Source organism: Petromyzon marinus, chromosome 33 (assembly GCF_048934315.1).
Source record: "Petromyzon marinus isolate PM22_M1 ecotype Great Lakes invasive population chromosome 33, UKy_Petmar_22M1.pri1.0, whole genome shotgun sequence".
In the NCBI taxonomy this organism is placed as follows: domain Eukaryota; kingdom Metazoa; phylum Chordata; class Hyperoartia; order Petromyzontiformes; family Petromyzontidae; genus Petromyzon; species Petromyzon marinus.
Window position 1 is genome coordinate 386,992 of NC_133699.1, and position 12,313 is coordinate 399,304.

At 45.5% G+C, this 12,313-nt stretch overlaps 1 protein-coding gene across 1 annotated transcript in view; it reads right to left on the reverse strand.

Annotated features, from left to right (window-relative positions):
• The window catches only part of ZFYVE1 (zinc finger FYVE-type containing 1), a 30,694-nt gene extending 19,066 nt beyond the window's left edge, over positions 1 to 11,628 (reverse strand). The window contains exons 1-3 of the mRNA XM_032964756.2: positions 10,403 to 11,628; positions 3,029 to 3,310; positions 18 to 240 (exon numbers count right to left, since the gene is read on the reverse strand). Of these exons, the coding sequence (XP_032820647.2) occupies positions 18 to 240; positions 3,029 to 3,310; positions 10,403 to 11,251 (1,354 nt within the window). The 5' untranslated portion in view covers positions 11,252 to 11,628. The remainder of the gene's footprint in view (positions 1 to 17; positions 241 to 3,028; positions 3,311 to 10,402) is intronic.
• Positions 11,629 to 12,313: the final 685 nt, after the last annotated feature.

Below are 12,313 nucleotides of genomic sequence, written 5' to 3' on the forward strand. Positions count from 1 at the left end.
ATCACCATGGCACTCACCCTGCCCCAGCAAGTTGGTGTGCTGGGTCTCGTGGAAGATGATGATGGCAGGCCCCAGCACGGAAAGGGGGCCCTCCATGCCGCAGCGGGCCGACGTGGCGCGCAGCTCGCCGGTAAAGTGCTTGAGGTACGCCTCCGACGCGTTTCCGAGGAACTTGAAGAGGTCGCTGTGCAGTCGCTCGGCGCGTGTGCGATACAGCACCACGTCCGACACGGCCATCACCTGGCGCGTGCGTCATCGAGTGAGAAGCGATTCTCCGCACGCTCGCTCCAGTGCGGTCCCGCGTGTGGCTGCTCTGCTCATGATCATGGCTTTGGCCTCTGTGTCGCTTCACGTCCGGCCCTTCATCTGGTCTGCCCAATCGTGGTGGCTCGAGGGCAAGAGTGGGAAACCATTTCCTTACTGAGGGCCAAATTTCTTTCGTGGGCCACACATTAACATACACTCTCCTGTAACTGCGTGCTGAATTTATAAACACAGGTGTTGCCAGATCGAATATATTTTCCTCTGGTATCGGATCAGTGCAGCCAACATGCTGCAGTGACAGATAACTATTGTTTCAAAATGCTAGTCCTCATGTGGCCATGGCCATATGAAATAAATTCGCAGGCCAGTTATAATCTGTTCTGTGGGGGCTGGCCCCTACCATGTGAATGTAAAATTTCTACTGTGCTTGGCTGAGAGCCTCTGAAATGAGAATGGATATGCTTTGACCATTACTTTATATTATTTGGTTTATTCATCTACAGCTGAAATCGTGGGTCTTACAAGGGGGTATTACAGGCATGCTCAGACTCAAAATTATCACTTTATGTTTCACTATCCAAGTCGTAGGGCCATATTCACGTGACAACGAATGCTCCTTGTTGTCTGTCTTATGGTGATTTCTCCATTAACACCAATGGGGGTCATGTAAAGTCAATGTATCTTTGGCTGTTTCATTTATATGTGAATCTGACCCACAATTTCTCCATCTTCAGACAAGCATTGGGCAGCAGCAGTCATCTGCATTGGTGGTCCTCAGCCAGTGGTATCAACTCCAGAGAGCACGGCACTCTCCCATGCCTCCACGGCTCAGTGCTCCCACAACACAAAGTGAAACTCATTTTATCACCTCGGGGATAAAGGCCAATCGAGCCCGTACTGAGACTAACAAGTAGAAATTAGAACTGCATTTAAATAATCAAATAATATCGAACATTTTATGAAAATAAAATGGGCCTTACATGTCACTGCTTGAACAATCACAGATTGAGAGCTCTACACTGCTCAGCACAAAAGGTCTTCATAAGACAGATTCTGTGAACATCAATCTGATGGAATAAAATCTCCCTAACGACCATTCTCCAAGACAGTCCGTCTCTTCCTGTCACTCGGCGTAGCTCAGCGGCTATAAATCTCTGTGCCATGACACTCCGGTGGTAAGCGCAGTTACATTCATCAGTGCTTCAGGCAGTGTCAGCGCAGCACAAACAGCTACAGTCCTTGGTTGCTCCTACGACAAGTAGAAAGTGAATAAGTGCTCCGAGTGGACGGGTGGACAGATGAATGATCCCTGAACGGCAAAAATATCTGCCTTTCATAAATAACTCCTTTATTAGTCTCGGTGAGCCTCACCGACTAATAAAAATCTATTTTCAGGAGGGTTTTGCATTGAGATTATGGGACAATTCCTTTGCAATTAATATTCTGCATGTCAGCAGAATCAAGATTACCCAGAGAAAGTTTCATAACAGGATAAGATGCTTAAGAAAACACATTGAAGGGTTCCAAACCGAATTGTTTTCTTCTGCCATCTGCTGGCCACCTATTCCATCTGGTTTGGCACTAATGATATTTGCGTGATCAACAAACCCTACCTACAAAGTTCCGGAATGTAGGTGTTCCTACAGCCTATAACCAAATCACCTGGAATGCGCCAATGTCATCATATCTCGGAGCCTTAACAGCGTTTGCTTGGATAGGCGAACGCAATGGATAAATCAGGTGTTGTAGTCTACTCGGGGGCGCTGCACATTTACTCAACTCTAAACAAGTGCGTGGCATCTCATGAAGCATGCAACCTGAAAGCGAACCGCTGGTCAGCCTGCCCATCAAGGTGTGAGCAGATATAATTTAATCAGCAATTTTACTTTTGTCATAGTCTCAGCCTAAGGTAACAACAACCGGTGGAACTATAGTTGAGTCTTGGTCCGTGGATTTAATTTAGTTGTACTCTCGGTCTAGTTGACGAAAGCAGTAACAAATGTTGGTGTGAGGGTTGCGCATTTCCTTCCCTCTCAATATTATCTTGTTAGCCAAACCAGATAAAACTCAGTAAATCTTCTATAATGCATATATCAACAATTACCAGTCATGTTCTTCCTCAAGTCACTGCAGTCTTGACGAACGTTGCTAAATGAACTTAGTCTGCATCTTCATGAGATGAGTTAATTTGTCTCGTCATGGTCGGTCATACTTTGGTCTTTGGTGGGCAGTCAAAACATCTCGCGATCAAGAGGTGTTATCATCTCCCACACCTGGTATACAGGAGGTCGTGGGTTCGATTCTGGTACAGATGGCTGTAAATTTGGAGTTTGCATGTTCTCCCCATAGTAGTGTGCATTTTACTCCAGGTCCTCCAGCTTTTACCTCCACATTTAGAAACATGTGTTTAGATTATTTGGCTGCTATTCATTTCCATGTAATGAGCCCCTTTGTTGAGCTATCATTTGTGGCCAGATCGCTTCTGAAAAAGCTAGGGTCAGTGGGCCTAACCTGGTAGAATAAAAATAGTTTATAGTTTCTACCATCGGCATGCTCAATGATTTTCACGAAATCATCATCACCGCTGGCTAAAATGTAAAAAAACGCTTTATGGAAGAGTATTCTCACCACTAAATTTGTTTAAAAAAAAATGCGGACATCTACTCAACTCCAAACGCATGCGCGAGCTATTTCACGGAGCACGTGGGGCCTGGACACCGACCACCATTGGGGCCTGCCAGGGAAAGGCACTTAAGGAGCTCACCTTGAGCAGCAGTCGCGTGCGCTGACTGCTGTTGGCCGTTACACCCAGGAGCCCCTCGGTATCGATGGTGAGCAGTTTGTTGTTGCGGTCGTATGCTGCCCACACGCCCACCGTGCACGACTCCTGTGTGGCCGACGTGTGGAAGACCTCGGCTTTGTGAAAGAACGTGTGGTTGAGCGTGTGCGACTTTCCATCGCCCGTGTTGCCTATGATCGACACCACCTTGAGCAGGTCTTCCGCGTGGCAACTGAGCTTCTCAATCAGCTCTTGCTCGGAGGAGATCTGCCGATGAAACAACAAAAACATGGATAGGGAGGGGTTAAGGTCGAGATGTTGCAGCCAAGGTGTACATTTTAAAAAATGTAACAAAGATCAGGAGGTGGCCAGTTGGCTCGGATCACTGAGCTGACACGGCTGCTAATCCCGGGTTTGATTCTGGGAAGACGTGTGATTAAACTGGGTTCTCAAAGGTAGCGAGTTTCTTGTCTCAGTCTGGTTACCCCAATGACTGCATAAACAACTGCTCATATTAAGTTTGGGGTTTCAATTAATTTGACTAAACTTCAGCTCTGGAGACTTAACAAAAATTGGTACGTAAAAATATGGAAAAAGAGGCCTCTTGAACTGACATTAAAAATATGTACCAGGGCCATTCTCTGACAGAGTGATATGCTGCTCGCTGACATATTGCAAAAGACCGTTTAGTCACTTCACGACATGACACCGCTAACACGATTGGAATGTAGCTGGGGAAAAATAATTGAACTCTAAAAACCCACATGCACACTGTCTGAGTTGTTGCATGGTGTCCAGTGACTTAAAAGTTGCGGGACACATTGAGATGGAGCCATGTGCAAAAGCACTAATCTTCTGGGCAACATATTGCCTGCAAAAGGTAGTGCAGAAAGTGGATTTCCGCCTTGTCTGCAGATGTTGAGCGTTAATTTGATGTATTTTTTGTGATTACTGTTGTTACATTGTTTTTATAGCTTTATTTTGGTGATTAGAAAACATATGGTTAATCTAAATTGTCTTATGGTTGTTGTTGTTGGCTTGCACCACATTGATTTTTGCACGCAGCGTTTTAATACGTTTTTTTTGTGTGGAATATTTGCTGGTTTATTCCAGGATGTTTCTGTTACGCATTGTCGCTTTAAGATGTTCTGTGTTCAAATTTTGTTTGTTGCGGTTGCACCCGACTTAAGAGCCGCATGGCTCACAGGGCTATACCTAATAAATGAAACTTGAAATTTGTGGGTTTTCTTTGGACATCCTGGCTTCAGCCCGTGTAAATCGAAAATACTCAAAATCCAGCCAAATACCAGTTTTTTATCACTTGTCAACCACAAATTAAAGTATTTATGCATGAGCTATCTGTCAATCCATCTGTTTTGGGGGGGGCTTAACTCTTGTAAAGATGACTGAATACCTACCATGTAGGAAAAGCGGTGCTGCTATAAGGCACGGACCCTATTGTAAATTCACCAAATTGATCCAAGGATTGCCAAAACATTCAGAGCAAAAATGACAAGTAAAAATGTGAAAATGCTGCTCAAGCGTTACACATTCCACATGTATGCATGATTGTAACTTGTTCAGCATTCGATTCTCTATCTATAAAAGGAAAAGGTGGAGCCTTCAACTACTTGCTCACACCACTGATGGCAGCAGGGTATCCTAGAGTGTAAGCAACAGAGCCCCTCTAGAAGGTATTTGGCCTACTCTTTCACACTCGCCAGATCATCCTGGAAAAGGTGGGAGTACTCACACTTTACCTCACCACACGCAACCTGCCGATCGACTTACTGTAGTGAAAAACCCATTTATACCGCTGGATGGACAGAGGCAAGGGAATAACAAAATAAAAGCGTGCACCGTTATTCTTAACCGTCACGCTCGGAGATCGAACCGGTGACTTCTGGATGACAAGTCGAGTGTGTTAATGATTACACTACAGCAGCATCCTCTCGATAAATAAGTAGTGAAACATATTAAGGCAGATATTAGGTTTGAACACCATAGGCCACGATAGTCATGTGATCACCATGGACTTGCGGGGTGGGGTGAAAAGGGCTCGGAAGGAAGAGCTGTGACGGCAATAACCCCCACCATATGAACACATGGTCAGGGAGAGAGAGAGAACAAGAGACACGCAAGAGTGGGAGAAAGCCAGGGACAGCGAGAGACAGAGACACAGAGGAAGTGGGAGGCGGACGGTTGGATATGCAGGGAGACAAAAAGTGAGACAGAAACAGAGAGAGATCGTCACAGACAAAGCAAGACAGAGACACAGAGAGAAATACAGGGAGACAGATATAGGGGAAGATATAGGGAGATACAAATAGCCAGAGAGCAGGAGAAAGAGAGAGACACAGGCAGAGATGCAAAAACACAAAAGGATACGGACACATTTAGCAAATGAGATAGAGACAAAGATAGACAAATACACATAGGTAGATCAAGAAAAATGGAGAAATTAACATTCACGGTTAATAGGAGGCAAAGACAGAAGGAGACTAGGGGCAGAGTAACAGAAACAGGGACTGGCCAAGAATGCCGAAGCAGTACATTCCGTTCTATCAGGTCTACTGACGTAGAATAGGGCGTATGACACTTGGTGGGACATGTGTAAATTTGTGTATATATGTGTAAATTAGTGTATATAGTATTCACGTTAGACGTACACATGTACCTACTGTATAACCATATAAATGCGTACAGTATAAAACACAAGTGTAAAGTGGGCTCGGGCAGGACACAGCTGGAAGAATGTTTCAAGTTTATTGTGTAACCAGGTGAGAACTCAAGAGACCAGGAAAGTATCACTTGCGAAAGTCACCTGGGGCTGTAGACTGCCAGAAGAGGTCTGATTGCTATTTATAGTCACCAAATTTTAGTAATTTTGTGGGTAATTTGCCAAATTTTGATGACGGCCAATGTCAATAATAATGAAATCGCAGCCAAAGAATGGAATGCATTCAAGAGAACACCTGCCAAGGAGATGCAGCAATGAAATTAGGTCATGCACAGAAGCTTGGTGGATTAGATCGTATGATCGTGAAAGATGGTGGCGGCTTGGAGAGGCCTTCTCATCCACCAGTGGATTGACCATGGCTGATTATGATGGTGAAATACCTGTTGTATGTATATACGTACATGGATACAATGTTATAATTGTTTTATGCTGTTGGAGTAAGCACTATTGGCAAGTACCTATCAAGGCCAGCACGGCACGCAAGGGTGCAGTGTGGCCATCTCCAAACACCCTTCTTTTGCCGGATCCCCATTGCCGAAGTTGCTGACCCCACGCCGCCAGGTATTGATTTTATTCCCAGCTGTCCTGGGAGCAGCCGAGGCCAGGTTCACATACCACACGCTCAAACAGTGACGAAACAAACTAAACTCAAACATCCCTATTGCAGCCTTCGTAGCCAGCTGTTGTTCTTAGAACTACCATGGTGCAGAAACGAATGGTGTGGCCAGGAGCACGGCACCTTTATCTTGCACAACACTACTCACTGAAAGCTGAGTCGACCTAGGAGAGGCCCAAGAGAAAATCGTCAGCCGTGCGTAACTGGTTGCTAGCGCAGTCCGGGAACGACTGCGCCCACTTCTCGCTTCAATAAACATGTTCAGTGTAGAACCGTCAATCCACGAATCACATCGCACGCTCCAATGTAATGCAGGGGAGTGAGTGACAGCGGCTCTGTCAGCGTCACATGCCTAGACATGTCGCAGAATGTACCACAGTGCACAGCCTCGATACAAACAAAAGCTTTCTTTCACTTTGTAACAACAGTACCTTTCTCTTCGTGGCTACTTTGTTGTTGTTGAAGCTGTGGTTGTTGTTGTTATTGCTACTGCAGTCTCATGTAATATAAAATGTGGAAACGGAGCCTGCGCTGGTAGCTTGGTGTCCAGCGCTAAAATAAACATAGCCCGATGTACAGTGCATTCACAAATGTACCACACAGGCACAAGCAAACACTGTCTTTGGCAATAACCTGAGGTGTGTGAGCAGACGTCACAATCGGCACGTGAAAATACACATCCTTTAAAAGGATCCTAAAGGTTATAAGAATGTAAACTAAACTATATATATTTTTTTCTTATTTTACCAGGTAAGGCTAACTGAGCTATGTAGCTCGTTTTGAGCAGCGACCTCGCGACAAATGATAGCTCAACAAAGTGCCTTATCACGTGGAAATGTACAGCAGCCATCCACTCTGAAGACACGTTGATTCTAATTGTGGAGGGGAAAACCGGAGGGCCCAAAAAAATCCACGTGAAACTAGAGAGGCAGAGACATGCACACTCCAAATATACAGCAGGCGTCATGGTCGGAATTGAACACACGACCTCCTTGTATATCAGGCGAGGTCGTTAACATTTCGGGTCTTACGGCCTTAGGTCAACTGTCCAAACAGAAGTAACACACACCACGCCCGAGACGGGGAAGACAATGGTACTTGGGCAACATACTTGTTTGCTGCAGTGTGATGTCATGCAGTGTTGTCTTACAGAGCTTGCCATTTGGCCACATTTGTGACATGGCCCGGAAAATCGCTACGAACTCCGCAACCCGAATTCAATTCCCGGCCACAGCTAACGTCAGTAGCGAGTGATATCTGTACCAGTCTTGGCTCCTTCCACTTTCACTAACCTTGCACTGAGCAGCATAGTGAAGTATGGTCAAGCGATGCATTGACAAATAACTGTGCGTTATTAAATATGAACGTATTCTTTGGGCCTTTCGGTAAAGTCACGTATATAGCTATGTTGAAAAAAATAACAAAAAACTACGACGTTTCGATCACAACACAAGCGGCCGTCTTTTAACCTATCTACGTGACTTTACCAAAAGACCCAAAGAATATGAATTCCTGCAGTCACGAAAGCTTTAAGTTAAATATGAACGCTCATCCATTGCAAACGACAGATTTTACACCGGTCAGACATTATATAAACTTTTCAAAAACCTATCTATTATATACGACTGAGAAAACTAAAAATCTATTCCTTTTTTTACAATTTGAACACATGACTCAACTCCAGTTCTTAATGACCCAGAGAGGCTGATATATTATTTAGAGCTACGACAAACATCTACAGATTACAAAACTCTTGCCAGGTCAATTGAATATGCTCTCAAGGCAGTGTAGAGTTAAAAGTCACGCGGCTCTAAAGGCACAAGGGGATGGGGAGTTCGTCTCCAATGGCAGCAGCCCTTAGCCAGTCGTGGGAACTCCACATTCCCATGGTGGGTTACAGTTCTTTTCGGAGGACCACTATCGTTCACTTTCATTTAAAACGAGCACAGAAACACGGTGGCTAAGTCAACAACCACGCAGGATTTGAACCCATAACCTTTCCAATTGTGAATCAAGCACACCGAGCGTTGAGCAATTCATACTGTCTGGTAGGAAAGTACAATGTTATGTACACAGTGGACCTACTGCGTAGTTTTTGTGTGGGTTATTTCTCTGTGATAATCATCCGTTGGCCAAGTTACTGCCTTGTAAACGTCTGCAGTGAGAGATTAATCTCCCGTGTCTCAGTGCAGGACTCTCTCCAGTCGGACGTATGTTGGTATAGTACTGCCAAACAAAGCTTCATTATTATTTAGTATGTTAAACCCATGCTGCTGGTTACATAACGGAGTGCACAGCTCCAGCAAGCCTTTTGTTTTGTCCAAGACCCCCCCAAAAAAACCCCAAATAATAAAATAAAACCACACATCCTGGTAGCCGCCCATAACTCCCATTACAGGGTAAAGTGGGTGAAATATGGTTACAGTAGAGCCTATATAGGATGAAATTATTTCGTAACATTGATAAGCTTTAAATTACAATCATGCATAAATTATGTCAAGAACTAATTTATGTATCTGCCCTTAGTTGTCTAACAGAATACGCTAGAGTATGTACGGTGCTGTTTATATGGTTATATGTTGTCCCCCCATACTTATGTTTTCATCAGCATTGGCCCGTCGTTATTTGGAAATATGATGGCATCTCTAAAGACACCATGGTACATATACTATCTACAAATACAGATACCTCCAGACAAATAAAGAAGTGTCTGCAGATAAAGAAACGTCTAGACACATGGATAAGGGGCCCCGTTTCGACTAGAGGTGCAGAAGTCTTCTACAGAAAACCAGTTAAAGTGTTTAACCTGAGATTAATTGGGGGTACTCTATTTCCAGTTTGTCGTACTAAGCAACTGTAGTCTGTCGAAATTGTAACCTATCTAAATATGATCATCAAACCAAATGTTTCTCAGTGGACACTCACCTGATTTAAAGGATATCAAATCCAATACTGTAGGGTATCCAATTGACCCACCTGGATAAACATGCGTCTCAATTGACTCTCCCCTGGTTCAAATGACATCAGCTAAACGAGGTATCCTCTCGGGCACTCGCCTAGTTTAAACAAAGGAGACGCCAACTGCATGGTCAGGGTTCTCGCCTGATTAACAGATAAGTCACCTCAAACGGTTCCCACTTGGTTTAAATAAAGTACAGTACTGCACCTGCAGTGAAAAGCATCACAGTGTATAGCTCAATGCACCCTGATCTGGCTAACAAGCATTAAACCACACCCTGGGGTTACATAAAGGACAGCTACCCAAATCCATATCTCAATCGACTTCCACCTGGGTAAAATAACGGACATTCACTCAAACCCATGTCTCAGCGGCCTCCCACCTGTATATAGAATCACCTGGTTAATTAATCTTAATAAACACTCACCTTGTGAAAGATGAATCAAAACAATGGTCTTTAGCCTTGGTTAAATAAAGGACACCTCAAATTTGTATCTTAATTGGCTGAGTAAAAAAACCTGTCACGGCACTCACATAGGTTAAAGCACATTCAATAAAATACAGTGCATGTATCTTAATGGTTTCTCAGCTGGGTTATATGAAGGACAAATTCAAACACCATAAGTACTGTACATCAAATGATCTCCTCGTTAAGGATGCACCTTCATGGACTGATATGTAATTAAATAAACCAAATCAAATACACTTTGAATAATGGTAATAAATGTCAATAGCCTCCCCTAGATAACATTACTGTACATGAAACTCAATTGACTCTCACCTGAATGAGACAAAGAAAGCCACCTGAAAGGTCCATACCAATGGGCCCTTCACCGGGACCACGCAAAGAGAGCCATCTTAAATCTACATCGCAATGGGCCCTCACCTAACCTAAATGAAGCACAAAAACGGACACATTCATCCCAAAGGACTCGACCTGGTTAAGGATGCCCAATCTCACTGGCATTGGCACCCTTGGCCAACCGAACACCACGATTTAAAAGCACAGAACCCAATACTTCAACCCAAGTCCACCCAACTCACCTGCAGCCTCTCCGTCTCGTCCACCAGCAAGAAGCTCTTCGCATCCACCGCATTCATCCTGCTCTTCCTGGCCATATCTCCCTCCTGCTCCATGGGCCCGTCCAGCCACCCACGGCCAGCCAACACCACGAGACTGTGCTTTTTTCGTCCGTTGTGCGCCTTGTCGGCACAAGCACGGCAAACGTTGACACCGCACGGCTCGCAGCGTATGGTGGCCCTCTGTCGCGGCCGGCACGATTCGGCCTCGCAAGGCGCAGGGCCTTGCCACCCTCCAGGTCCTGCAGTCGCCACAGCTCCAGCAGTTCCACCACCAGCAGCAGCAGCAGCAACAGCAGCAGATGGGGTGGCCTCAGCAGGGTGGCCTGGCTGTAGTGGAGGTACGAGGCGCCGCCGGTCGTGGTTGGCTACCTTGGGCTGGTTGTGCAGCAAGGTGGAACAGTCCCCACACTGCAAGGAGCCACACTCGTCACATTCGATCTCGGCCAGGGCGGCCCCCCCACAGGCGTAACGTTCGTGACAAGGGGGGCCCCACGGTGATGTCTGTGGGGTGGTCGCTGCTGCAGTCACGGGGATTCCTCCTTGATGATGCTGCTGCTGGGTCCTGCTGGGACGGCCACCAGCAGCACCTGGAGATGGTGATGATGTCGATGTGCCCGAGGGTTGGAGGATCTGCTTAAGTTGCTGCTGCTGCTGCTGTTGATGATGATGGCCGCTGGAGCCACGGCCAGTGGAGGTGATGCTGCCCGAGATTGATGGAGCTATTGCTGATGTTGAGATGGTGGTGGACGTCGCTGGCTTGGTCGGTGAGGCCGAGGAGCCATTTGCGTTTTTGTTCACTCCGGAGCTCATTCCGATCCACAAAAACAAAACACCAATAACAGTAGTGGTAGAAATAATAATAGCAACACTAGTATACGTTTATAACTCTAACACTATATATCAATTATACTTGTCACGACAGCGCTGTTAAAGCCACAATAACAACCCATGCCTATAAACGTCGTTATTCAGTTTAACACTGCCTACAAGCAAACACATCGTCATAATAATAATGTTCGAGCTCTTGCTTGCTGCTGACGGCAAGGACGATGGTGACAGCGGCGAAAGTGTTGGTGGTGGCTGCTTCACAGCCCCTACTGATGATGATGAGGGTCGCGTGAAGCAGGCCCGGTCTGGCCGCCATCAGCTGGGCGGCACGGGAAGTGACGACACAGGGAGGGAGCGGGGGGGGGCGACAGAGAAGCCCCCACCACGACTTCAACAACAACAACCGAATGGCGTGACGTAACAAGGTTTTAGCAGGGGGGGGGGGGGGGAATAATCGATTAATCGACTTAGAAATGTTTAGATTTTCTAAATCGAAAGCCTACGTGTTAAAATGTAAGATATACTGTGAAAATAAATAATATATTGCCAAGGGATGAAGTGACTGTTAACCCACAACAACACAATGGTGATTCCATGTACAATGTTTAAACAGGTGGGGCATAAGGAGCCAACCATAAATGACGTCACGCACCTGGGGGGGGGGGGGTCAGACATTTGTGACGATGTGTGACGAGGGGGGTGAGAAATGTGACGTCACATCAAAATGCGCAACTTTAAATAAATATAAACACGTTCTACCAAATTAAACAGACTTTTTAATAAATGTTTTCTCCTACATCAGAGTGCAGCGCCACATGAAATACGCACTACAATGACAATAGTTTAAAGCGATTTGAAGCATGTTTTATATATTTTTTTTGGGGGGGGGGGGGACAGAGCTTTGTGACGTCATATTTGAGGAGGGTCAGACTTTTTGTGACGCCGTGTGACGAGGGGGGGGGGTCTAAAATCGTCCAAAATCGCGTGACGTCATTTATGGACGACCCCTAATCGATTTTCGACTTGGATTTTGAAATGTTTTTT